Here is a 27,080-nt window from a genome sequence, read left to right on the forward strand (position 1 = left end):
ACTGTGTACAGTCAGAAAATATCTGTACAGTTGACAATCATGCAGACAGTACATCAATCCAGCCAGCAGGCCTGCGATGACACTTGAGTGAATACAGTGAAGTAAATCTACATCTCTGACAAAACAGTTTTGTACATACTAGCAGCAGGAGCACAGCTTCTTCCTATTCCTGGTGGTCCTGGAAAAATTTGAGGGAGAGGTAATATAAACAGCATGTTACAGTGTAACAGGGCTAATACATCCAAATATCTCACATCTACATTAGCTGCTATTTTAACAGGTATGTGGGTCACAAACTGTGCATGAGCTTAAAACTGCAGCTAACCTCCCCTGAACACCTGACACCCATGTAAAAGTATGTGCACCCTGACATGCTGAATGCTTCAGTATTCCATTACTGATTCAATTAAACATACCTGGACTTTCCTCTTGAGTGGAAAAGATTGTACCTACATCCATGACATATTGAGTGATGGATGCCTGGGAGCTGTCCTGCGTTAAAAGATTTACCAGGAAGTCTTCTGTGGCTGAGAGAGGTTCTGCTGCAGGCCCACCACCAGTGATGTGATGATCCCTGGCCACATCTACTGCACATTTGTGCGACGAGTTAATCATGTCAATGGCACGGTGGCAAAGCATTAAACAGATTGAGCTACTGAGTCACTGTTATTACAGGTGTATTTTTGTATGTGGCAGATATAATTGCACACTTGCCTTCTGTTGCATACCTCACTAACATCTATTGTTATGTGTATGGCTTTATAGTGATGTATTTCTTTACCAGAGACCCAGTTAAACTCCTATTTTTCCATTAATAAACTCCTATTTTTCCATTAATCATGTAGCAGGTGTATTTTTACATGTTGTAGACATAATTGCACAGTTACCTGCTGTTAGATACCTCACATACATCTATTATTATTTGTATGACTTTATAGTGATGTATTTCTAGTTACAGTCCTATTTTTCCATTAATCTTATAGCTGATTTGTGCGATGTGGCGCAATGCACAGCATGGATTAAACACACTTAATAAAAAGAAAATAACAAGTATTATATTTTGTTTAAAACAGCTGTGCTAATTAATTGGCTGTGTGACTTGGCAGGTTACTGGACTTTCTTCAGGTGCAATGGTCCTGGGTTCAAAATAGGGCATGTGTGTACTTTTTGAATGTGATTACTAATTTTTCAAATACATATTTCAATATACCACCATTTATCATAGCTTAGCAATGCTGTGCATGGTGCAGCCTTGTGCAAAAATTCTTTAAAGAAAAGAAAAATGAGGAGATAGGACAGTGGTGAAATGGGGTGCAAAGAGGGGGAAAACATAATGAAAGGCATGTAGGCACATGCAGGAAGGGTGTAGGAAAGAACTACAGCTATCTATTTCTTCTACTGCAACAACTGTGCACTTTTGTACCTGAATTTGGACTGTCACCCCCAAAGAGAGGGGTGATGACAACATAAGTACATTGTCAAGCCAATTGGACCAAATTAAGTGTGTCCAGTGGACACTTGTGTCAAATGCAGTGGTATGTATGGGATGATTTATTTTTGGAATCCCAGTCCCATGGATGTCAGACACGGTAGCAGTGTGACTCAAGTCCCCATGCATGGGACTGTCAGCACTGCACCTTCACTGCTCTTGTGGGGGCACTGGTCAACACCAGCACCTGAGGCCAGACTGCCCCACCAAGATGGACAGCATGCTCTCCATCCGGCATAGGTGTGCATCACCAGTTTGGTGCAGCAGCCTATGCACCATGCCTGGCAGTTCATAGTGGGTGACAAAAGCACCCCCTCCACCTCCACTTTCAGAGGGGGGACCACCCCCAGCCTATTGTGCAGAACTACATGATAGACCAGGTAGTGCTGGAGCAGCAGAGGGTGTGCCACCAGGCTGTGGCCCAGATATGCTGGGCCCCAGTGCCTTTGCCGGGGGAGCCAAATTAGGTGGATCACTGGGAACTGGCCTATCTTGTCACTTAGTGATAAATGAAATATAAATACTAGGAAAAATAAACATAACCAAAACAAATTTAATTAATAACATAAGAGAAAACAATAATGAGTAATGGAAACAAACTAAAAATAATATAATGAGGAACACAACAATACATAATGTATATGAACGTTTTTTAACAACAAAGCAATATTAAATTATACATAAGGCCAACATAAGAGGTAATTACAAATAATATGATAATATCAAATTATAATAATTAAGAGACGGGGTGGGGGTGAGAGAGAAAAGAAGAACATTAGCAACTTCACAGATAATATAACTACACTGACTACAACTACATACTTCTAGATATGTTAGACTTCACTTGTGAGAACACTGACTGCTTATACTGTACATATGATGTTGCACATACATAGTTCTCAACCTGTTAGCATGGGACATTATGGGCCAAGCCATACATAATGGTAGTAAAAAGGCAGGGAACATTTTTACATAGTGTGCTCATACATTAGTAGCATGGTGTTCTGACAACAGATTTACCATTAAATCCCATTTCAAGTAATGTCATATATCTGCAAATCAGAGGACCAGACATATGGGGCAGTAATCATCACATTCTGCAAAAACTGTGACAGTGGAGAGGTATGTTCATGTATACTGATTACACTAGATAGCTGGACATTTCTCATTTGGCTGGCGTGGGATTAGAGTCAACAAACATTGACTACAGGAAGACTAAACATTTTATTTTAAAAGTAAATTCTCAGACCACCATCTCCTTTTAAAGTTTTATTGCGTCATATAGTGTCAAATTGTGCAGTTACACAAATGCATAGCTGTGTAGGAGTTCTGTTACCTTAGACATCTACTCTATTCATTTATTGACTGCAACCTGCAGCATATATCAGACAACACAAGCAGAATACAGCCTTGACCCTTAATCTGGGTATTGTACAGAATATATATATCTGTCATATGGTGAAACATTATTGACCATTCTAGATTTCTAATTTGGCTGTTGTCAGATTAGAACCCATTAACAGTGATTACAGGAATACTGAACATTTTATTTGAAAAAGTTAATTATCAAAGAACCAGTTCCTTTTACAATTTATTGAGTTAGTTTTCAAATTTTGATTAGCACACATACATAGCTGTGTAGGAGTTCTATTAGTTTATTGATTTTCTTACATACCACGCACTTGCCTCATCCTGGCCAAATGCCTTGCATGGGACTGTACATTGTGAGTCCTGTCCTCTGCAGCTGTGATAAGAGAAGGAAACCATTAAGCATACCAGTTTTGCACAGATTCAGCTTGTATATTGATAAATTATTGGAAAACATACTTACATATATGTGGGGTGTGCCCATCCCTAGCCTCTTGGGGCCAGGTGTCCAAGGTTACCCTCTTCCTATGGTACAGGTCGACATAGTGGCAATGACACTGCTCACCAGTGTGGAGGATACCAATTGCACTGGTTAGGTCCCTGGCCAAAGTATCTCAGGCCTCAGATTTACACTGTGAGCCCTGGTAGTCACCCTGCAACAGCTGGACTCCTGCACACCCCACTTTTGTGCCCTAAAATGCACTCCCTCTCCAGCACCAGCAGCCATATCCACAGTTAAGGTCAGACTCCAAGGAATGATGTGAAATTCCCACCTATTGAACTTTAAATAGGTTGCATTCCTGCCCTTGCATGCCATACTGTAACTTTCAAAAACATGCGGTGTCATTTAGCATCGCACAAACTATGTTTAAGTGAAGCTTAGCAATTTGCAAACTGGAAAAGACCATTAACCATGTTTAAGTTCTGCTTAGCACTGCGCAGCTTTTCTAAATATAACAACTATTTAATTTAATCCCAACAAATGTTTCAGTCACCTGACACAGTTTCACAGCAATATATGCAAAAGTATTACTGCCCAGGACACGAACCCAGGACCTACTACACTGTAGGTCATGACTGAACCTATCTAACCACTAGAATACTGAAGGGAACTCATATATCTTCAGATATACTGCGAAGGTGCCTGTAAGCGTAGTGCAGCTTCGCTGTGTGGGTTTGCATATTGCTAAGCACTGCAGAGCTAGAACAATTGAATACATCCAGTTTCTATTTTTAGCTGCCTAGTGGATATGTGATACTAAAGTACACCACGCTATGCCTAGCTAAACAACCCGCTGCATCGCGCAAACAAGCACATGATAAAAATTAATAAATAATTATTAAAACTGAATGCATCCGGTTTCTATTTTTAGATGTCTAGCAAATGTCTGATCTTTAGGTGTGCAAAGCTAAGTATAGTTAAGCAACTTGCTGTACAGTGCAAACAAGCATAGACATCTAAAAAAAATAAATATGCAATTTAATGAATAAAGTGTCTTGTACACCTTTTGGCCAGGGTTAATGAGCTGAAAGGTATGTGGCTGCACGGTCAGTCTTACACAGATTTAATATTCATGTTGCTGTGACCTCCCTTAGGCATGTACCATAATTAATATGTGTGGCACGCTGCTGAGGAGGAACCGTGGTCGTGTACGTGGATACATTCTGTGTAGGCCCTACACAGACTTTGTTGAATCCTGGGGTATGTCTTCTTTGTTTGTCTACCAGTGGATGATTTTGCTGTTTCAGTTTTGTTTTATTCATCCTTTGGGTTTTTGTGGTTAGTATTTAAATATTCACTTGTAGAGAAATAAATGATTTTATTTTATCAATACAGTTAAACAATGCATTTACTCTCAATCTGTCCACGATGTTAAAAGATATATTGTGCAGTGCATTTCAGACAAGTTACACACCATTTTGCATTTAATATGACTACTAAAATGCAATAGCCATTGCCAAAAATAAGGATAAATGATATACCTGACAAAAAATTTGGGTTTGAGAAAGCTTAAATCTAAATCTGTATTAACTATTTTGCAGAGAAGCTTATTATGTTAAATCAAAGTACAGATACATTCAATAAATAGGCTTACTGGTGCTTAAATGCATGGTGAGGGCTTTGAAAAAGCGGAATCCTTTCCATCAACGCAGTAATAAAGAGGAATAATATGTTAATTGTCCTGTTAGCACTTTTTGTCTGTCAAATAAGATCATATATATTCTTTTCAGTACCAGGGTTTCATGAACAAGTTGATCACAAACTTTGGAAAGAATTTGAGAAGAATGACAGGTTGTTTATTGTTAACAGAGCACTCAGAAATCATTGTGAGTACTGAAATGAAACTTCTGCTGTTGTAGTGTCTGTCTACAATGGAAACCCAAAAGCATCCCAGGAGAACATGTTAAGGCATGACTTGTAGGGGGTAGTTTTTAGTACAAACCAAAAATGACCAGTCAGAATTAATGAAAACAAAAATTACTAGTTCATTAAAAAAGATTATTACAAAGGCAGAGAAATATACAACTTGGGTATCTCTACCTGCTAGACTATAGACAGGCACAACAAAGAAATCAATTATTTGTGCTGAATGTTTATTTTGCAGTGCTGAAGTAATCTGAATTAATGTATGGATTAAAATGCCAGGACAAAATAAAACAGTTTCATCTGAACATTGTTGGAGCGATGAGGCCATGGTAGAAAAATTAAAAGCAATTCCAACTTTGATGATTTTCAAAATGTTTAAACTAAATTTTCAGCATATACATGACCCTTCCTTATCCTGAAAAGCAGTGAAAATGTTTAATGCTTATATCGTGCAACAAATGTGATTTTATATGGCAAACATGAAATCTCCCTTTGAGGAGAGAAAGAAAAGCATTCGTAATATGATCTGAAGAACTATCCATTTTGTAAGCTTCATCTCAAAATAGTGGAAATTCCCAAAGTTATGAGGCAACCTTCTTTGAGATGTTAGAGGGCAAGTTTGGCAGAGGAGTTTGGTGGGAGAACTATGTTTCACTGATTCATTCTACGAGTTAGCTTCATTGATTTGTTAAATGTTGAGAAGTGTAACTCAAAACAAATAAATTATAAAAATGGGAACAATGGTGCACTGCGTTTCCCCGTGGGGGCTTGTTCCCCACACCCACCAAACACACACGCGCGCACACACACACACACACACACACACACACACATATATAATATATATATATATATATATATATATATATATATATATATATATATTTATAGTACACAATATAGACCGCATAAGGTTGAAAATATGGACGTTGACATGCCAGTATACATGTGCCAGGAAACAGCCTAGGCACATGCTAAATTTTATTTTCAAAAAAACACATCAAAACATGTTTTTTTTTTGCAGGAGACAAGCCCCCCACTCCCTGCTAATTATATATACTAACTCTGAGATCACAAAAATGAGATCACAAAAATATTCCTAAACAATGGGAATTGTGTGATCTTGCACACCTGCTGAACATCTTATTTGACTGTGTGCAATTGACTAAATAGCTGTTGACCACACACTTAACTAAATCAAGGGCTCCCATATATACACACATATGTACACACAAACTCAGACATGCATCCCAACTCCATGGCTGTAGTACAGTGGGGAAAATGTGAAAAAATACTGCTTTTCACTACCAGCTCACACAATACAATTGCATGTAGTTTTGACAAAATGCAAATGAAAGAAACCATAGGAAAGCTGTTTAATGTACCAACCATCACTTGAGTGCAGGCATATGGGGGGAAACTAACAGACAGTAAAATAGACAGGGACATAAAAGAGAGGGTGTTATTGGGAGTGAGGGAAGACAAGACACATGACTCAGATGGGATCTAACAAGAATGCTATTAGACCCCTTGCAGAACATTTTATTTGAGCTCTTAGCAATGGGAGCTGGTATACGAATGGAAAAGGACGTCAATTGATTCATGCCACAAGATGGGAACAAGAACAGTTCCAGACAGCTACAGAGTTGTTAATCTTAACCCAGCAGTAGGTAAAGCCATGAGGAAAATTCTGAGGAAAAGACTGATGGAGTTCATGTAGACAGACAACTACTAGAACAAACGCCAGCACAGACCTGTAGCCAACAGATCCTGCCAAGTCTGTCTTACTTAGCTGTGTGATGGAGTGGTACTAGAAATGGACAGAGGATACCCAGTGTATGCAGGTCTTTCAATGTATGCTCCAAAGGCTAGTAAATTGACAAAGTAGGAGGCAAGGAGTGGGTCTATATAATCTAATCGAAATAGCTAAACATTGAACACCATTTCATTGACCACTAAAAATCGAACTTACCATTTATGTGAACAGCCAATTCAGCGATTTTTTTCCTACGGAAAAAATTGCTTGCCCATTGTCGTGAAATTGCCCTTTTCCCCACTGTAGTACAATCTAGAAGTTGATATATTTAGTTGGGTGTGTGTGGGGGCACAACCCCCTACATTAGGGGGGTGGGGGGTAAAGCCCCCGACTTTGCAATGTTTGAAGTAGTGTGTCATTTCTGGTTGGCCAAGCGATTTTTTCCACAGGAAGAAAATTCACTGAATTGGCCCTTTGCATAAATGGTAGTTCGATGTTTAGTGGTCTATGAAACGACATTCGATGTTTAGTTGTTTCGATTAGGTAATATAGACCTGCAAGGAGTTAAGATCAGATGATAGAGTAATGGCTAAAGGGAAGGAATCCAGCAGTGTTAAAGAAGGGGCACAGCCATTAGACAGAGAAAGGTAGATAGTGAAGTTTTCCAAGAGTTGGACTTCGCCCTAGTATTCTGTGGGGATTCATGACAGATACATTCAGATGTACTGGGAGATGCTCCACTCTGTTCAAGCATGACAGTAAACATAGATATTCATATAATATATCATTAAAAGTATTGGGAGAATCACTGACATAGTTGCGTATTACACTAAATGTGTGCAAGTGTTAGCAGCAGCAACCTACAGAAAGATGTCAGTAGACTAGTTGAGCTGGCTAAGAAGTGCCAGCCAAGTTTATTTTGCAAAGTGTGAAGGTTTGGAACTCCTACTCACTGCAGAAATTGACCACCAGGCTCAGAATGAGATGGTTGTAGTAAAAGTGAACAACATGCTATGTTGCATCCACAGGAATCAATTTAAGAAATGGAGTGGATATTCACCATTTCACAGGTCACAGACTGTACCACAGAGGGAATACTATGCACATTTCAGAAACTCTTTCAAGTGAAAGGATATAAAACTAGTCAAGAAGGTAAAAATTAAAGTTGCATGATGAAGCAGAAGGTACACAAAGAAGCGCATGTAGAAATGCCTTTGTCCTACATTCAGGAGAGGAGTGGACAGGATATATAGACATGAAATACGAAAGGAGCAATGTTGGCGAGATGGCCTGAAGGGGAAGGACAGAGGAAAAGGGAAGGACAAGGGAGGGCTCAAAGTTCATTGTGGACAACCGGAAAGTCTCCATGAAATGGGTGATGGATGAATGAAACATGCTGTTAGAGAGTTTGTGGACTGTTGGTAAACTGAAAGTTTCAAGAAGGAATGGAATAGATGGCAAAGAAGACAGGAGCTAAGGAGCTGATAGACAGCATTGTGGTGTTAGCTACATCAAAAGGGAAGTCTAAGTGGACAAACCTGTCTTATTATTTATTGTGTGTATATAATATAATACAATCTCAGTGTAACATTGTAACTGGCAGTTAGCAGGATTTTACATTACATGTTCAGAATATTCCTACTTGAGCCCAACCCTTATGACCTTTGGCACGGCTATTGTAAGATCCTTTCTCAAAGACAACCATCTCTACCAGGCCATTCTGATGTCTAGTAAAGGCTTCCTGACTATGAACTTCTCAGCTGTGATGTTCTAAGAGGAACCACTAAGTTTTTATCATGCAGACATACAGCTCTGCAAGGTTTTATAGTACCATGATGTTTTCGGGATGCCAAACCTTTTATTGCATCCTGGAATAGAGGCTAGAACATTGAAACAGGATTGTTGAAATTTTATGTAGTTGATGTTTCACTGTATTATGGAGTATGTAAAGAGGAAGAATACTAATTTAACTTCTGTTTTCTACCTTTTCACTTTCCTTCTCATCTTTAACTTTGTGTGACCTTGGCGTAGGCACATTTGTAAATCAGGGGTGTAAGGGTGACCCCCACACATACACATCAGCAAGTGGAGGGAGGCTTGCCTCCCTGCAAAAAAGAATTACGTTTGTGTTGTGTGACCTCAAGGAGTGTCACTGCTTTGAGACTGCAACCCCTTCAGGATTTAGATGGCTCAGTTTACATTATCTGTATGGTGATTAAATAGCACACAATTAACCCAAGAGAATCTTTTCAGGAAATTGCAAACTTTAGTGTTATATCATAGTAGTGGAAAACAATGCTGTTTCATCACTTTCTACATACATATTGTTGGAAACATGTTTATCACTGATTCATATTCATAAACATTATATTCAGTTCAGGGTTTGGTTACTGTGAATTGATTTTAAGCTTTGTGAAATGCAGTATCACAATCATTTATCTCCATTTCTTTCAGACTGCTTGCATCATAAAAGTAATTTAAGACTGTAGAGAATCATAGCTTCATTAATATCTGCCCTTTCATATCACAATTAGTAATGAATAGCATGTCATTTTATAGGGCATACCAGGAAAAAAAAATCCTACCTTGGACGTTTGCTAGGTAGACATTTACTCCAATGTTCTGATAGCTTGAGTGTAGCTATATGGGAAAAAAAGAAAGAATGTTCCTTCGTGTGACCCACATAAACAGCAGCAATAAATGTGAGACATTAAGCTTTTACTATATGTATTATGTGTACTTTTACTAAATGCATTTATATGTGCTGACAATGCTAAGTCAGGAAACAGCAGCAATAAATGTGAGACATTGAGCTTTTACTATATACATTACGTGTACTTTTACTAAATGCATTTATATGTGCTGACAATGCTAAGTCAGGAAACAGCAGCAATAAATGTGAGACATTGAGCTTTTACTATATGTATTACGTGTACTTTTACTAAATGCATTTATATGTGCAGACAATGCTAAGTCAGGGCTGCATTAAAGTGGAAACACTATAAAATAAAAAGCGTGTTATTTAAGTCTTATGGCAAACAGCAATGAGAAGTAGTCACTCCATTTTCCATAATTAGTCTGTACTATTGTAACAAATGTCTGGAACATGTTTGAACAGCATGCTAATTTTAAAATGGATGCATTGCGATGGGGATAGGATGGATTTGTTGAGTTTTTGCGCTAATGTTGTTGTCCCCAGAAATGTAGTACAAAATGTTTGCAGGGTGGAACTCACACATCCTCCCAATGGTTTTGTATTTACATTACACTTTTGTGCAATGCTGGCAATTTCTTCCCTGATGCCTTTTTAACACAGAGGAATGGTGCTTTGAATGCAGCCTCAGTGACCCACGGTTGAGCAGAAAGTCAGGGTACTAGAAAAGTCATCTCAGAAGTGATGACAGTAAGTGAATGAAGCAGACTTACCTCTTCCAGTGGGGCAGAATAAATAGAGCTCCACAGATGGAACAACCCTATGCATTTATGAGCATTTGAGTACAGAAGCAAAGGCAAGTATTATATTATGTGCAGTGTATATTTAAAGTATGGCTAATACATGGATGCATTGAGGCATTTCCTTGTACAAGTCCCACACTACTGGAAATGCACTTCACTTGTTGACTGATTAAGGAAGAAGGACCCTCAATAAAATTTGAACCAGCCATGGTCAATGGAGTGTCAGCATTTGACTTTGAGATAATGTTAACTGGTAGAAGTCAGAAGTGTAAGTGAAGATCTGGTGTTGCCATAAAACAATAAAAGATAAACGTCTTGTTTCTGGGGATAGGAAGGATGTGATGAAATAGAGAAACTGTTCAGGATAAAGCAACATAATGTCTACCTTGCCAAGAACTTTGATTCCCATGAGATCCATAAAGGAAACAGCAGCCATATCTAGAATAAGTGTGTGAAAGTCAGGAAATGGAGGGGCATTCAGAATCGGATTGTTGTTGTTTTCAGAGCCAGACGTGGTCACACTGCAGTTTGTAACTTCTTCTGAGATTATGTTGGACGTATTGCAGATGACGTAGCATGTTGAAGCAGTATCTTCAGCTCTGTGATTGTTATTTGAATCGATGGCTGAATTGCCTGCTGTATCTGTTGGAATGCCTTGAAGAGAAGATAAGGAAGCTGTCTGTAGTGAGCAAACAGTAAATCATTATTGTTCTCTGATGAACAGCAAGAAGCGACATATGACACAGCTTGTTTTTTCTGTAATGCTTATTCTAGTTTATCACACTTTTTACTTCCCACCACCTCAAAAGGTACATCCTTTCTGGTTCAAATCCTTTTTTACATACAGAGTACCAAGTAGATAAGTTGCAATGTTCACACTGACTACTTTTTATCTGATTACCGTTAGCTTCTCTCATGTTGTTTATGCAAAATACAATCTCTGTACTGAAAAAGAGTTACATAATGCCATTATGCATTTATTATACTGGCAGTGTAAATCAAAGTCTGTAACACTCCATGTCTCAGTACTAAATACTATGTGGTATCTAATTTTATGTTATGGCCTAGTGGTAAGATCACAGACTCACAGCTACAGGGTACAGATTCATTCCTAACCTCCAGACACTGTTTGTTTGCAGTTTTGTTACCCACCCTTTTGCCCAAATTACATTGAACAGTGCAAGAGAAGTACTTTGCTTTATGAGGAGTGGAAGATGGTTCCACAGAAGTGGTATTCTCTGTGATACATACCCATTCCTCCAACATGCCCCATTAATCTTTCAAAAGAGACTGAGGTCTCTTTAGTGGGTTTTATGATACCACTGGACTTGTCAATGTGTAATAGATCTGACACAACAGAGTATGTTGTGGGACTAAGTTTTAACTATTGCCATTTCCACAAGGCACTGACCAAATGAATATTATACAATGCAAATACAGAGAACATTTCAGTTAACAAGTCACAAATGCCCATTCAACTTTCCAGCATAAATATTATTTTCCATATAAATCCCTGCTGGAGGGCTGAACAGTTAAGTGGAGTGATTTACTCTTCAGAGCAACAAATCCTTCACAGAAAGTGAGCCCACTTTCTACAAAACTAGCAGAATGAAAACTTAGCTAAATATGTGACCACACCTCTCAGCTGTACAGATTTTCACAGAATGTACAGATTTTTGCCTCATATTTTTAGTCTGTTTCTCATAAAATTGTAGTTTTCTGGTAAATCACTGACAATTCACTGAGGGCTGAAGACAGAAAATAATGGCAGACATATGAGTTTTAGACTTTATACCCTTCAGAAAAGTCATGCTAATACAAAACTTGTTATTCTATCAACTTTCTAAGTTTGTAAGAGCAATATTTTAAAAGTGTCCTTATTTCTGGGCCTTTGTCCCCATTATTTATGGCTTTGTCCAGATTTCTTGCTCTAAGAGGTTGAGAGCTATGTATGCGACTCAGAGGACACAAAATAGTAGAGCACTACTGCCTGACTCAAGAGACTACAGCCACACATACATTAATATTATAACACAAAGAAATAGGCACTGCTTGCTGTGGACCACAAGTTTGCTAATATTTGTCAGACTTGCACGTTTGTCTGTTTATTTAACAAAGTACTGCACAGGGGTGTCTATATCTCTCAACCACCTAGATCAAAAAGTCTGAACAAAGCCATAAAATAATGGGGGGATCAGAGGCCCAAAATTAGGGACAGATTTTAAATATTACTCTTAAAAACTTTGAAAGTTGGCAGAATACTAGGTTTTGCATTAGCCTGCATTTTCTGAATGATATGAAGTCTGTAATTCAAATGTCTGTCATTATATAGTGATATCAATTCAGAAAACCACAACTTTTATGAGGAACAGACCAAAAATATGAGGCAAAAATATGAACAGACAAGAGATATGGTGGCACCTCATTGTCTTCTGATTAAAAATATATATATATCATACAGCAGAATGGAGTATTTTTTTTCTTTGGACCTTCTTAAAATAGAGAGTTTGCTAATGAATCAATTAATTGGTTCAGCAAAGTAGTAACTTTGCAGTACACAACAAGGTATCCTCAGATATCATCTAACTCATGGAAAAAAGCTGTAAAAGTACTTTAAATATATAATAGGAAGAATGCCTTGGAGGGTGAGAGTTATGGCTGACAATTCCAGACCTGAACATTTGATCCTTCAGGATCAAATAAAAACAGTCAGGAGTAAATCTCATCTTAACACCCACCCCTCAAAGGCATGATTTCTACATTGGTATGTATATAGCTAACATTTATTTATTTATTTGACAATTGTTTACTGGGAAAGTCGAACTAGGCCAGAAAGAACCCATTTTCAGTAGAGGTCCGGGAAGAAATACTCCATATACACTAAAATCTCAGTTAACTGGCACCCATGGGGATTGGTAGATACCAGATAACTGGAGTTTCTGGTTGCTTGAGAGTTACTATTAAAATAGGCCTGACTTATACTGTACCATATACTTTTTGTTTGGTTTGACTTGTTCTCAGATTGGGGAGAGAGGAAATTTATTCCTATCTTCCTTTTTAAAACTCTAAAACTCTAAAAATGTAAGGTATGTTTCTGCGGGGTAAAACAGGAAGTGCAGCACATGAAAATTGTACTGTATTTCTTCGATATTTTTTTGTCGGTTGCTTGAGGGTGCTGGTTGCTTGAGTTCTGGTTACAGTTTCAGAGGTACTCCTTTAGGAAAATGTTACCTTCTAGGTGTCTGCTACTATACAAGGCACTGCTAACCACTGCAGTCACCTGAGGAAGCCTGAGCCAATAAGAAAGGCTTATCACTGCTTCATACAGCAACCCAAAGAGTTGCTTTATTTCTGATATTTCTGCCTTCTGCAGAAGGCAGGAAAACTTGCAGTAAGGCATGATTGCCTTATTCTTAGTATGGAATGGACATATTGCTGGGATGTTTTGAAAACAGTCCAGCAAGCAGTGAAAAGTCATGTTATTTTTTCAGATCACTTTGAAATTCTACACATGTGCTGCGTTCTGATTGTGGTGGCAGTAATGGTTAAAGTAAAATTTACAGGAAAAGTAATTTAAAAATGTTTAGTTTCCTTGTTTTTTTTTTTAGTAGCAGATCTGCAGCCCAGAATCCAGTACTAAGAGCCAGCAATGGATTTTCTGCTTTACTAGATATACTAGAATAAATACACTGTATTAATTTTATGAAAGCAGAAATAAGCAACTGGACTGGTATTCCAGAGCAAGATTTGTGGCCACAGTGATGAGGAAATCCTTTTATGCTACACAACTTATAGGTAAGGGCATGGCATCTAGGTCTAAAGAGGTCATTATCCCACTGTACTCTGCTCTTATCAGACCAGTCATAGAGTACAATGCTCCCTTCAGTATGTACCTGACCAGGCATATGCAGCAAATAGAGTAATCTAAGAGGTTCCTTGCAAAAAGAATACAAGGCATAACAAACCTGCCTTATGCAGAGTGCCTTAAAGCCCTTTCCCCTCTACTCAGCCTCCTATAGATTGCTGAGGAGTGATCTATGCCTGGCTTACAAGACATCTGTAAACCCCACACTACTGAATTTCCTGCATATTTGTAAGTCAAAGAGTACCAGAAATACAAGGTCTAGGGACCTGAATAATGTTTATGACTTAAACAGAACATGCTGGAGAGACGGTTATGTGTCCCAGAGACTGCCCCTCCTATGGAATAGACTTCCCATCCATGTGAGGCTGTGTTCATCTATTACCCAGTTTAAGTGCAGCCTAGACCAGTGAATGGGAAATAGGAAATTTACACCAGGGCTGGCTTCCATGCCCCTTATGGAAAGAGGTAGCCTATAAATGCCTGGCTCCCAATGTCATATTTGGATACAGGACATTATTATTCTTTCAGAAAAACTAGAAAGACCCCCTGGGTCATTAGCTTAGTAACAATCTATGAATCTATGAAAGGGCACATCAAATGTCTGCTCCAAATCTAGCCATGACAAAGCAGCCAAGACCAATATTAGTAAAGATGCAATCATACCAGCAGAAACAGTTGATACTGCTAAAACTGTGGAAGAAAGGAAAAGTATTAAAAAATGGAAACAGCAGACTGTAGGTGGAAAATTATTATTCACTGTATACTACACAGAAGAGAACTAAATTTATCCTAGCAATCAGGGAATGCCAAGAGACAAGAGTGAAATTCAAGCTACTGTAGCAAGTTGTCTTCAGAATATTTTTTTCCTGGAGAATCAAATATATTTTTGGATGAAGTATAGGTGAATGAGGAAATAAAAAAAATATCTAACAATCAGTGAGCCAGCAAATAGAAGGGGATTCTGTTTTTTATTCTTATGATAAAACTCGTAGAGAGAATTTGGTAGTGAAATCTTCCCATTGTTCCAAGTAAAATTCTTGAGAGACAGAACAAATGCAGGAGTTGACAAGAAGAATCAGAAGTACCTTGGATTTGAATGCGAGTTTGGTGTTAGGAGATGAAGATGATCAGGAGGAAGATCACACTGTAATTATTGAATAAACAGGAGACTAAAAAATATCTACCACATTTGTGAAATATGGCTTTGCAAGAAAAAGTGGATGAGAAAGACTGGTGTTTTGTTGACTTTGTTAAACCTGTGGGTGGCTTGGTGAAGCATATATCCCACTTTATGTCATTAATGTTTAGGACATTAAAGGGGGGAAATGTAACTGTAAGTAACACAATTTTGTTCTCATTAGTGTTTGTATAAAACATTTCATGATATATAAACTGCATGTTGTATTGTAAAACAGTTTTCTATAGGGTGCATCTCGGGTATTTTAAATATGTGGGTTTGGGGCTGTCTTTTCAGTGACTGTTGTATGTGCTAAAGATATTAAAATAAGTATTTTTCTTTGTTGTAGGAAATATATGATTTACACAATAATAATATAGGAAAGGTTGTACAGAAGCATGTTTTAATTTAATGATCTGATCTTGGCCGCTGGGGTGGGGTGTAAAAGTGTCCTGATTATATTAAATGCAGACTTAAGGTAGTCCCCTTATTTTTATAAGGGTCGATGTCTAGATTAATGTCCTTGGCTTAACTATACATAATTTTTTGTAAAGAAATTCACTTTTTTCATCTGCAAATATATTAGCTTGTTTTTTTCCATTAGCAAATGTTCTTAGTGGGAGACATGAAGTCTGCAGCTGAGGGCAGTTGGACAGTGGAATTTTATACATTGTGTTCTGAGTGAATTTGCAAATAATTCTTCATGCATCTGCAGAGTTGTTAGTTTCTTTTTTCTCTCAGTGCTGACTAGATTTATTTAGAGTTGAGATGTCTGCATATGCTAGCAATTAATCTTGAGATTCGTGAGCATTCTTTGTTGAGGAAAATGCAAAATTTAAAGATACAGTGGCAAGCAGTTCAATAAAAAAATAAAGTCTGACATTTTGGGAAGTGAATAAGAGATAGTATCCTCTCCAGCAGCCTTACTATTTTAATGTATTTAATATAACAGTGCACAATTTAGTTTTATTTAAAGATAGCCAGTTCACTTTTTCTTAGGGCTAAAAGTTACTGCTTTCAAAAGCATGGAAACTGTTTTTCACATTTGGGAGGGAAATAGAGTTAAAAAAAGAACAGGCAGCAATCAGTGTAAGTGGGAATACAGACTGTAAGGCTATAACATGCTCATTAGCATGGCTAACCTTAATTTTAGATTAAAAGAGCTTTACAGTTTTTTTGTTTTCCTCTTTTTATGATTATTTTAATAGCTTTAGACCTCTAGTGACTAACAGGGATTGTTATTTTACTAATACCTTAATTTTAGATTTGGTAATAACTGCAGGTGCAGCTGTTTATTTGGGGCAATTGTTTCTCTCTGGAGATTTAAATGTCATTTGGTGAAAATGTACATAGTTTTGTATGTTTGTTATAAGTTAATAGGGGATGGGGTTGTTCCTAAAATGTATTTAGTTTTTTTGTTTGAGAGTTTTTTTTAAAGCAAAAAGTCTTGAAGAGTGTGATATTGGTTCAAATGGAGATGAAAAAGCAACTGAATAAAAGATCAAACTGCCAAACAGTGCATGCATCTAAGACAAAAGTTGGAAATGTATTCTTAAATAAATAAATAAATAAATAAAACTGTCATGTTTAATAGGTGGGAACAGTAACTTTCTAACTTAATGGATACTCTAGCTATACTATTTTCAAATGTAAATGACCTTATGGGTACAGGAAAAATGGAAAGTATATTGAATCATATTAAGAAATGCAGACTGTAAATAGCAATGCTGCAAGAGACACATTCGGAAAGAAGTGAGTACATGAATTTCACAAAAGAAAGGATTTTAGGATGGATATTCAGCAGAATCACAGGAACAAAGGAAAAGAGAAGTAATAATGCTGATTGCTGCAGGGATTCCAATAGTGATAGAAGAGAAAAAAAAGATAATAATAGTATATTTGTGGTAGCAAGGTGCTTTTGGCAGGAGACAAGGATTATGCTGGCAAAGAAAAAAGAAAATTTTGAGAAAGATAATCCTCTTGCAGGGAATATTATTAATAGGTAGAGGCAGGAACTTGATTTGCAATAATGAGGATGTGCAAGGGGGACCTCAAAGAGAAATATAACAAAAGATGGTACATTTCTGAAGAAATTTATGAAAATATTTGGTATAAAATACCAGATAGTAGTAGGAACTCAGACAGCAAGGATAGCTAGTGAGTGGGATAAAATGAAAATAGAGCTGAAAAATAAGCTAGAAATGAATGAGAAAGTGATATGGTTAAGAAGTAATCCGAATTATTTAGAGGGGCTAACAAAGCTTAAAGTATTGTAGAATAAGAGGAATCTCATATAACAAGAAGAAGAGCAACTGAAGAGTGCTCAAGAGAACATGAGGGTGTATTTGGATAATATTTATAAGTTTAGAAAGAGTGCTGTTAATCAACTATTTTTTGGGAATAACTCCAGAGGACAAAAACTTTTAGCACAATGACTTAGGCAACAGAAAGTAAAAAAATGTTGATGCCAAACTTAGGCAACCTATAACAAGAAAAAAAAAGATCTTATAGCAGTATTAAAGATATTTTGAAAATTTTATGAACATTTTTATAAAGCAGGGAATATTGCTTACTTTGCAAAATCAGTTTTCATATCATACAACATTTTGTCTGCTTGAATTCAAAAGGTAGCATTATTAAAAAAAATCTGTTTTGGAGAAAATATTGCAATCTACCAAAGTTACATTCTATTTCCATGGTAACTTTTCAACTTTATCAGTTTCTATATTTTCAAACATATCTTCACTTTTTAACTTTATCAGTTTCTATATTTTAAAATGTATCTTAAAGTATAGTTGTTTGCTCATGTCCCATGAATGTGATAGCAATATTTTTTTATTTGGTTGTACAACAAATTGTAATAATGTAGGATCAGAAAAGAAAAAAAAAATCAAAGGACATTTCAAGCTATATAAAAAATTGTCATAGTTACAAACATGGCTTTTCTGCAATGTATCCACAATAGCAACTCATGAATACAATGCATCTCATTTTAAAGATGGTGGCATCACATGATTGTACTTGTGCAATGTGTAGGCATTATGTAAAATCGAATCCAGAATTGTATGGAATTTTAGTTTTTTTCTTTGAACATCTTCAACGCATCATACATACTACAAGGCAATATTCAGCACTGACTGATGCTTTCTCTAAACAGACCAATTCTTTCTTTCCAAATGATTTGCTTAGCATGAGATTTCTTTCTTTTTTTTTTTACTTTTTTTTTCATGCAAACTGCATTGGTGGTGCTGCGGTAGCATTGTCACCTCACAGTAAGATGTTGTCCTGTTCGATTCTCAGCTAAAGCGTCTTCTGTGTGGAGACATGCGTGAATGGGTGTACCTTCGTTGAAGGTTGTGCATCAGGGCTGGCAACTCGGTACATAAAAATCTACTGCCAATCATTAGCGGACAGGAGTTCCGCTGTGGCGACCCCAAACCGGGAAAAGCCGGAAGATACAACAACAACAACTTTTTTCTTTCATGCCTTTTGAACTAGTAGCATTTAGGTTTTCATGACAAAGTACATTATGGGTTGTATGTCTAGTGATTCATGCTTTCGTTAGTATTTGTAGACATTCACTAATACCACCTTATTTTGTATGTTATGCTGTGATCTTTTTCCTTCTTTTTGCCTTCTTTCCTTTGTTTGCATCTTTATGAACTTCCTTTTGGCTAAGAAGTACTTCACTGGATCCACGCCACTCTGAAATAAACCACATACCTTACAGTCAGATAAGGTTTTTCAGATACAATATGGTTAACTTTTTGTCTGTTGCATTATTCAAGCTATTGGTCAAGTGTACATGGAATAAATACCTGCCCTTTGGCCCAGAAGCTAATCAAAATTAATTAAGAAGTTCAGCTTTCAGAAAGAGTCTACAAGATTTACAGAGCCTGATGTCTCACTATAGTAAGGGGTTCTAAAATAGGCCATACCTGGAAACAGTTTTGTTGGACCAATATACTTACTCAGCACACAAAAATCTCAGTACATAAAATAATGCACCCATAATACAAACTGATCTAACATCTCAGGGTAAATGACTGTGGAAAACCTACCTAGAAACTAGCTAAAATGATGATGCCTACAACAATTTCAAAAAATCACAAGCTGTGCTGCATTTGAATGAGTTGTTAAATGAGATGGTTTCATACCAATTCCCTCTGAAAAATTACTATTTCTCAACTTTGCTTTGTAAGTTTGTTTGTGTGTGTGTGTGTGTGTGTGTGTGTGTGTGTGTGTGTGTGTGTGCGTGTGTGTGTGCATATTTGTTTTAGGAGAGGATCACCCACATATGAATTCTGAACATTTCTTTAGATTTTATTGCAAGACATCTATGAAAGGGGGTTAAAATACACATAGATATTATAGTATGTTATTTTATTTTAATGGAAACTGTAGTAGTTATAATTTTAGTGGACCATTTATAAGTCCAAAGGAGTATGTTCCTTCCAGGTGAAGAGGAAAACTGGCAGGCATGTGTATGATGGGATAGGAAATTCCTGGTAATATATTTATCTTATTAATTTGTATTTGGTGACCAGGAAATATTGGGGCTAACGCACTTTCAGTAGATGTCCAAGGAGAGAGACTTCACAGTACAATATATTCAGTATTGAATTAAATTGATCACATAATTGATAATCTGTAGAGATAGACAAAGAATTTCAATACCTAAGACTGAGCAATAACCAGCGGTGTTTAGCAAGGAAAGGTAAAGATTGCTAGAGATTAAAAACAAACTACTGTTGCATCAATGATTCTTTGACTTTAATACAAGTTTTCATTTAAATGTTTGCTCTCTTCTATTTATCATTGCAAATTTTAATCACAGCTCATAAACAACTTCAGGTAGGGAGAACTTTCACTTTTCAAAAGCCCCATGTCACCATATCTATATCAAGTTGTCCTGCAACAGCTGGCATGAAGATTTTTATCTGTTAATGACCATATAATTTAATGTAATGACTTCCAATTAGATGTGCAATTATGATTTAGCCATAATATTATATTTTTAATATTAAAAGCTGTGGGGTAGGCTTTTAAATCTGGAAATCGAGGGCATCTGTGTCTCCGTTTCAAATGTGGAGCTTAAAACAAATTACTGGTTTGTTAGGAAATCACAGATATTTCAAGCAATTTTTATTGAACTTACATTATTAATCCTGCAGTATAGGTTATGGAACTGATTACTACATATCATATATTTGGTAGTAATACCATTTTAACATGTCTATCTTCCATAGTGAACTAAGTCTATCTTCCATAGTGAACTAAAACTTATTCCATTCATTAAAACATCTTAATTATTCTTTTATTGAGCTGTAAGTATATCTATATATTTTTTAGCTAAACAAGCCCCAAATATAGTACTTATTGTCATTCCTTTTAAGACTAGATGCTTCCTATTTATTAATATTATTTTAGTTTTAGTATGATAAAATTTAAGTTTTGATATTGACTGTCATTTATTTAAGGACAATTTTATATAATGGAATAATTCTCCTGTATTACCAACTGTAATAAAATATCATCTGCAAATAATATAGTTTTGAGATATATATTCCTTATTTGTATAAAAACCATAAATTTCTTTGTGTCATCTAATAAAACCCACAAATGTTCCAATATCCATAGCAAACTGCACTTGTGATAATGGACAACCTTATTTTGTTATTTAAATTGACTGGGATATATATGAACCTACTTTGATACATGACAATGAATTAGTATATAAACATTCAAGTAAATGTATATAATTATTTGAAAATCAATAGCTAGTCTACACTTTATAAATATATAACCAGTTAATGGAATAAAATGCTTTATCTATAGCCAGACTCATGTTTATATTAGTTGCATAGTCAATCATAGTAATAATTATTTTCATATTATCTTGAGTTAAGTGATTTGGAATTAATTCTATCTGATATGTATGTATTATTGCAGCCATAATAGATTTTAATTTATTTACTATTATTGATATAAATAATTTGTAGCTGACATTTATTAGGGTAATGATTCTAGAAGAAGAGCAGACTGTGAAATCATTTTGTTGTGTCAATATAGGTGAGGTTAATGATTATTTCTGTGAGGGGGTTATGTTGCTTTGTGGTTTAAATTCATTAAACATTTGAGTTACAGTATTTCAACTTGTACCAGTAATGTTTTGTATACTTTGCTGTTTATAACTTAACTGTGACTTTCTTCATTGTATAAGCTTGTGGTTTGGTTATAAAAAATGATGTTGTATTTACTCAATATCATGCTATGACATTAGAAACCCGAATCTAGAATCCAGACCTTGTCACTTTTTTATGCATGTATGCCTTGGGCGATCTGCGTATGCGGTGATCTGTTACAAAAATTATACCTCCATTTTAGTTTATTTCATCTACTGCTCTTATTCTTTCTAAAATGGGGAAGAAAAGATCAGGTCTAACAAATGCTTGGTGAATAATCTGACTGATGACTTATAATATTAGATTTACAGCATACATATTTATCTGATTTCTTACCTTTTGGAAGATCTTGCGTCTGAATATTTCAGCATTTGCAAAGTAGATTGGAGAGCAGTAGGTTAAAACTTTGATCCCTTTCAGCTCCTTCACCTACAGACAAGAGCTGGTTTTAATGTTATCGTGTGGGTCATGCATGAGACGTGTGAAGTACAGTTGTTAAAACAATCAACTGAGTAGTACAAGGAAATCTTAGACCAGAATCACAAGCTCACAACTCAAGGGTTCAGTCCTGGACTCTAGTCACTATTTCTGTGTGGAGTTTTGTATGTTTTTCTTGTACCTGTATACATTTTTTTCTTGGTCCTGAAATAGAAAATACTGAACAGGGAAGAACAAAAGTAAAAAAAAGTCTTGAAGAAGTCTGAAAATGTACTACAATGCAAACTGTTTAATTTAGGGAAGTAAAAGTCTTTGCATCACCATCTAAGGGACATGACACCCACCCCTGCATATTTACTATAATACCAGCACGTCACTTTTTTTGGAAAATCTGTTATTCATTTTTCTTCAAAGTTATGTGACTATGGATATGACTAGGGTAAATAATTAGGGAGATGTTAGCGGGCATAGCCCCATCCTCATCATGGGATGTGTGAGGGGTTCTTACTTCCTTGCAGAGCATAATCAGCAGTGAACTTCACATTCAGGCTTATTCAGACTTTTCTGTTTTCAAGCTTTTTGCTTTCAGGAATCTGAAGTTAAGGCTGATTAAATAGAAGTAATGTACAACATCAGCCAACAAGAAGTACTGATTCTTTAATAGAGTTTTTGCTGTAATGCCTAGTTGTATATTACCTTAATTAAATTCAATGTTCTTTTGAAACAACCTTTACATCTATGCTCATTAATAAATTTTACATCAATATTTTTGACCATCAAAGTATGCTCTAACAGTTAGAATGCATACTGACATGAAAGAAGAATGACACTGTTCTGTTTTTACTTCCAACAACTTTTCAGACTGGTTTAACTAAATATATTATGGTAGTGCGGATTTTTTTTATTTTTATTTTACCCATTTGTTGACTGGCTAAGCCCACTGGACAAATTGCCCCTTTTCAGTGGAGATCCAGGAGTAGTGCTTAATTAAATGACTTGCTCAAACTCACACAGTCACCAAATGAAGCTAGAAAGAATCAAACCATATATCGTGACCACAGAAAACTGCTCATTAACAGCTCAGAACTTTACTTCTCTGAACTAACTGCCAGAATATCCACTAGTAAGACCACTGGAAGAACTGGTATGAAACACAGCATGTGAGAGCAGAAGTTCAGAAATATTAGCCTACTGATCTGTGTCAGTCTGTCCTCCAGTCAGAGAGCATGTTGCCCTTGCCAGCTATACGTGTTTATTGCCTGATTAATCTGAGCATGTGTAGACATCCCAACTATGCCATCCAACTCATTAGCTAATATGAGACCTTACTCAGCTTACCTGCTGTATGTGTGTATTCTCCCAGCTGCTTTGAGAGCATGTTTACCTCACCAGCTGCACCTGTAGACTTCATGGCTACTGTAAGATTCTGATAGCTAACATCATCAGTTTTATTCTGGATGTATTAGTATTGCTTTAGTCATACCAGACTGATGTGAGTGATGTGATGGTGTAAGGGGTACAACCCCCCCTTTGTAGGGGGTGATCAGGGGTCTTCTCCAGCTGGTCTACATCAGGCAGTACTAACGGAAGTATAACACGGCTTGCACTCTGATATTATCCATATACTCATGTATATTCTATGCAGTATTGTATGACCTTTTTTTAAACATTAAGTCAAAGCAGTATAATAAAATGAAATGCTGTTGACACTAAGCAATGTTAACAGTATCAGAGATTTCTTGTGCATGGCTGTTTGTACATATTCACTTACCTGAGTATACACTTTGGGGTTTTTGTAAATGTCCATATTGGATACTTGTCCCAGTGATGAGCCATTACGGCTGGAGTGAAAAGAAAATATTAATCAACATTAATCAACTAAATGAAGACATGGAATGGTGATTTTTGAAAAATGTAGCAAGATAAAAAGAAAAAAAAAAGTCTTTTTTTCCTACAAGGATGTACAGTTTTTGTGTGTGTGTGTGTGTGTGTGTGTGTGTGTGTGTGTGTGTGTGTGTGTGTGTGTGTGTGTGTGTGTATCCAAACAAATGGCAGGCAATCTACACAGTGTCTTTTGCGGCAGCTAAATGTAGAACCCTCCTTCAAGCTGTAACACCGTATAATTGTACTCAGCATAACTTTTGAAGACAGAGGAAGATTTATATGATACTTCAGCTTGGATTCCATACATATGACTGAATAAAATTAAGATAAAGAAGTAAATTACATTTAGATTAAGTCTGAAATCAAAACAATTCCATTTTCAAAATACTGAGTCAACATACAGGCTAGAAATTCTTCTATATACTACCACACTGTATCTAGCACTCACAGTTCTTTGTGTTCTACGTATTTCGATAAATGACTGACACATAGCACTGAAACTTGTGAAGTAATTCAAAATTTTTGTCAGCAGACTGACAGTACTATTGAAGCACACACTGAGATAATACATTCCCTAACTTCTTGAAAAAATCATGCAGGTAAAAAAGGCAGAACACAGTACATGCTTTTGATAGTGAACAACATAATGTATTACCCCCCCCATTGATAGACTAATAGTAGACAACATAACATGTTTTACATGTACATACACACGATCGCACAACTTCATCTGTCTCTCACTCTCTCTAATATGTATACTGTATGTATATGTGCTTAATTCCATCCATATATACATAGATACACATGCACACATATACATACATATATATATATATATATATATATATATATATAATATATATATATATATATATATATATATATATATATATATATATATATAATATATATATATTTTTTTACATAGCTGTATCTATATCTATATTCCTGTATGTATATTCTCTATCTCTCTCTCTATATATACATATATGTATACATATATCTATATATATTTAAATATATATCTATACACACACACACACACACACACACACACACACACACACACACACACACACACACACACACACACACACACACATAGCATATGTTTTTTCTGTGTGAAATGTACTTTACTCTACACTACCTGTTAAATAATGCATTCACCCCCGAAAATCAACATAAATAATTTGAAAGACATAATTTTAATGTGTTCTTAAGGAATGCAAGATCTGGCCTGTACTCCCACAGTGCAGCTGTTATATTCTATCTCTGAGATTGTATGTCCCAAGAGGAAAATAGAATAACATCATTTGTTCATGCTGTATGGTTTCTGAGTTAGACTATACAGGTAGTGTCAGTGCTGGGCACACGTGTAAGGTGTTTGGTGGGCTTGTGTACTTCCTTTATTACATCTGGTACATTTATCTAGCTCTATGTATTGTGTAGTTCACATTCAGGCTCCTTTTAGCATTTGCTTTGTTAGTCTACAGAGTGCTTTGGCCTTTTGTCTTTAGTTACTGATTGTAATTTTCTGGTTTATGCTTTTATCTTATGAGTGTGAAATATTTTGAGGTATGATTGTGTGCATGTGTCAGCCTGTAATTTACTCAGTCAAATGTAGGTCACTTACCATCTTTGCCATGCTTTGCTTACTTGTTCAATCTCTTCTCTGAAGGTATGGCAGGCAATTTCAGGAAAATGCGGAAACAAATAATCCTGTCTTTGGCTTGTTTTACATGTGCATGGAGTGCTATTTTAATTGCATCTTTGCATGACAGTCTTAGGGCTGATATATTTATACTCATTCAAACGCCCGCCAAACCAACAAATCGAAATTTCCCAGGTGACTTTAATGTTTATAACCTACTGAATATTGGGATTGTTGTCCTTACTTCCACAATATCTATCTACCTATCTATCTATCTATCTATCTATCTATCTATCTATCTATCTAATCTATCAATCTAAAACAAACCCAAGGTCTCTGTACCTAGAGTTAGTATAGGAGTTATATGTGGATTAATAGTTTGCCAGCATAACTAATACCATAGTTACTGATCGGTGTCCCTACTCACATTAAAATTACTGATATGTGCTCTGAGGCATTACCATGTGGTTGAAGCAAGTTGACAGGAGTCTGGAGAAATGCTGCATGTGCAAAGGCTCTGCATGGACTGACAGAATCATGCAAAACTGCATTTTTTTCAAAACCCTAACGTCACATATACCATCTGAATGTGACCAACGAAATCCCTCATCCAATAAAAAAAATATATATGGTGTATGAGGATGTTCTGTGCCTGCAAGTGGAGGAACCTTGTCTTACATACTTCCTACCTCAGTTAACATACCTTGAGGATATACATACACTACTGAAGTGGAACAATCTCTTTATAAATTACAACTTCTAACAGTACCCAAACACTTACAGGTTAGTAGCATTCAATGACAACCCCCCTGTAACCAAATACATGAGTATATTTATGTCAGCTATCACCCTAATTTGGTTTAACAGTCTGGAACACAGTATGTGACATTCCGTATGTATGTTATTCAGCCTGCAGTAATTTGTAAAGGTAAGCTGTGGCCTGCTTTGAGAATGCATGAATCAACATGCTTTACTGGGTTGCAGTAGTGGATCTTATGTTGTTATTATAGTTATTTTTATTGTAATGTGCTGAAGAGCAGTCAGCATGAATAAAGACCTGGCTGACCTGGTTGACAGAATTGCAGTTACTGTGATTTATTTAACCAGGCTGTATCTGACAATGGTCAGCTGTGATCAGAGCACTACCCTGGTAAAGAAACATATAAATAAATATGTCTGTAATTGCCTTATATATTTTTCTAATTAAACAAGCATTGTCACATTACAAACAGGATTAAAATTCATTGTGCCAGTGACTTAATTTGGGGGTTGAATTGATGGTACTTGTGTTTATGGTTTGGTTTGGGAATTCAGATAAATGAGTTGCCCACAGGCGCTCAACATGCAAAAGGGAAGGTATGAAATTCAAAACCTGGCATCCAGGTTTGCAGTCTAGTTTCTTAAGCAGATAAGTATATAACTACCTTAACTGTGCAATGGTAT

At 36.3% G+C, this 27,080-nt stretch overlaps 1 protein-coding gene across 1 annotated transcript in view; it reads right to left on the reverse strand.

The window, feature by feature from the left end:
* Positions 1-27,080, reverse strand: part of SLC26A9 (solute carrier family 26 member 9) — a 292,279-nt gene that overhangs the window by 33,288 nt on the left and 231,911 nt on the right. Inside the window, exons 13-17 of the mRNA XM_044076840.1 lie at positions 23,874-23,943; positions 22,001-22,093; positions 19,071-19,184; positions 10,823-11,116; positions 9,567-9,621 (exon numbers count right to left, since the gene is read on the reverse strand). Coding sequence (XP_043932775.1) covers positions 9,567-9,621; positions 10,823-11,116; positions 19,071-19,184; positions 22,001-22,093; positions 23,874-23,943 — 626 coding nt within the window. The remainder of the gene's footprint in view (positions 1-9,566; positions 9,622-10,822; positions 11,117-19,070; positions 19,185-22,000; positions 22,094-23,873; positions 23,944-27,080) is intronic.

Source organism: Protopterus annectens, chromosome 7.part0, assembly GCF_019279795.1.
Source record: "Protopterus annectens isolate FY-2018-M chromosome 7.part0, PAN1.0, whole genome shotgun sequence".
Taxonomy (NCBI): domain Eukaryota; kingdom Metazoa; phylum Chordata; order Ceratodontiformes; family Protopteridae; genus Protopterus; species Protopterus annectens.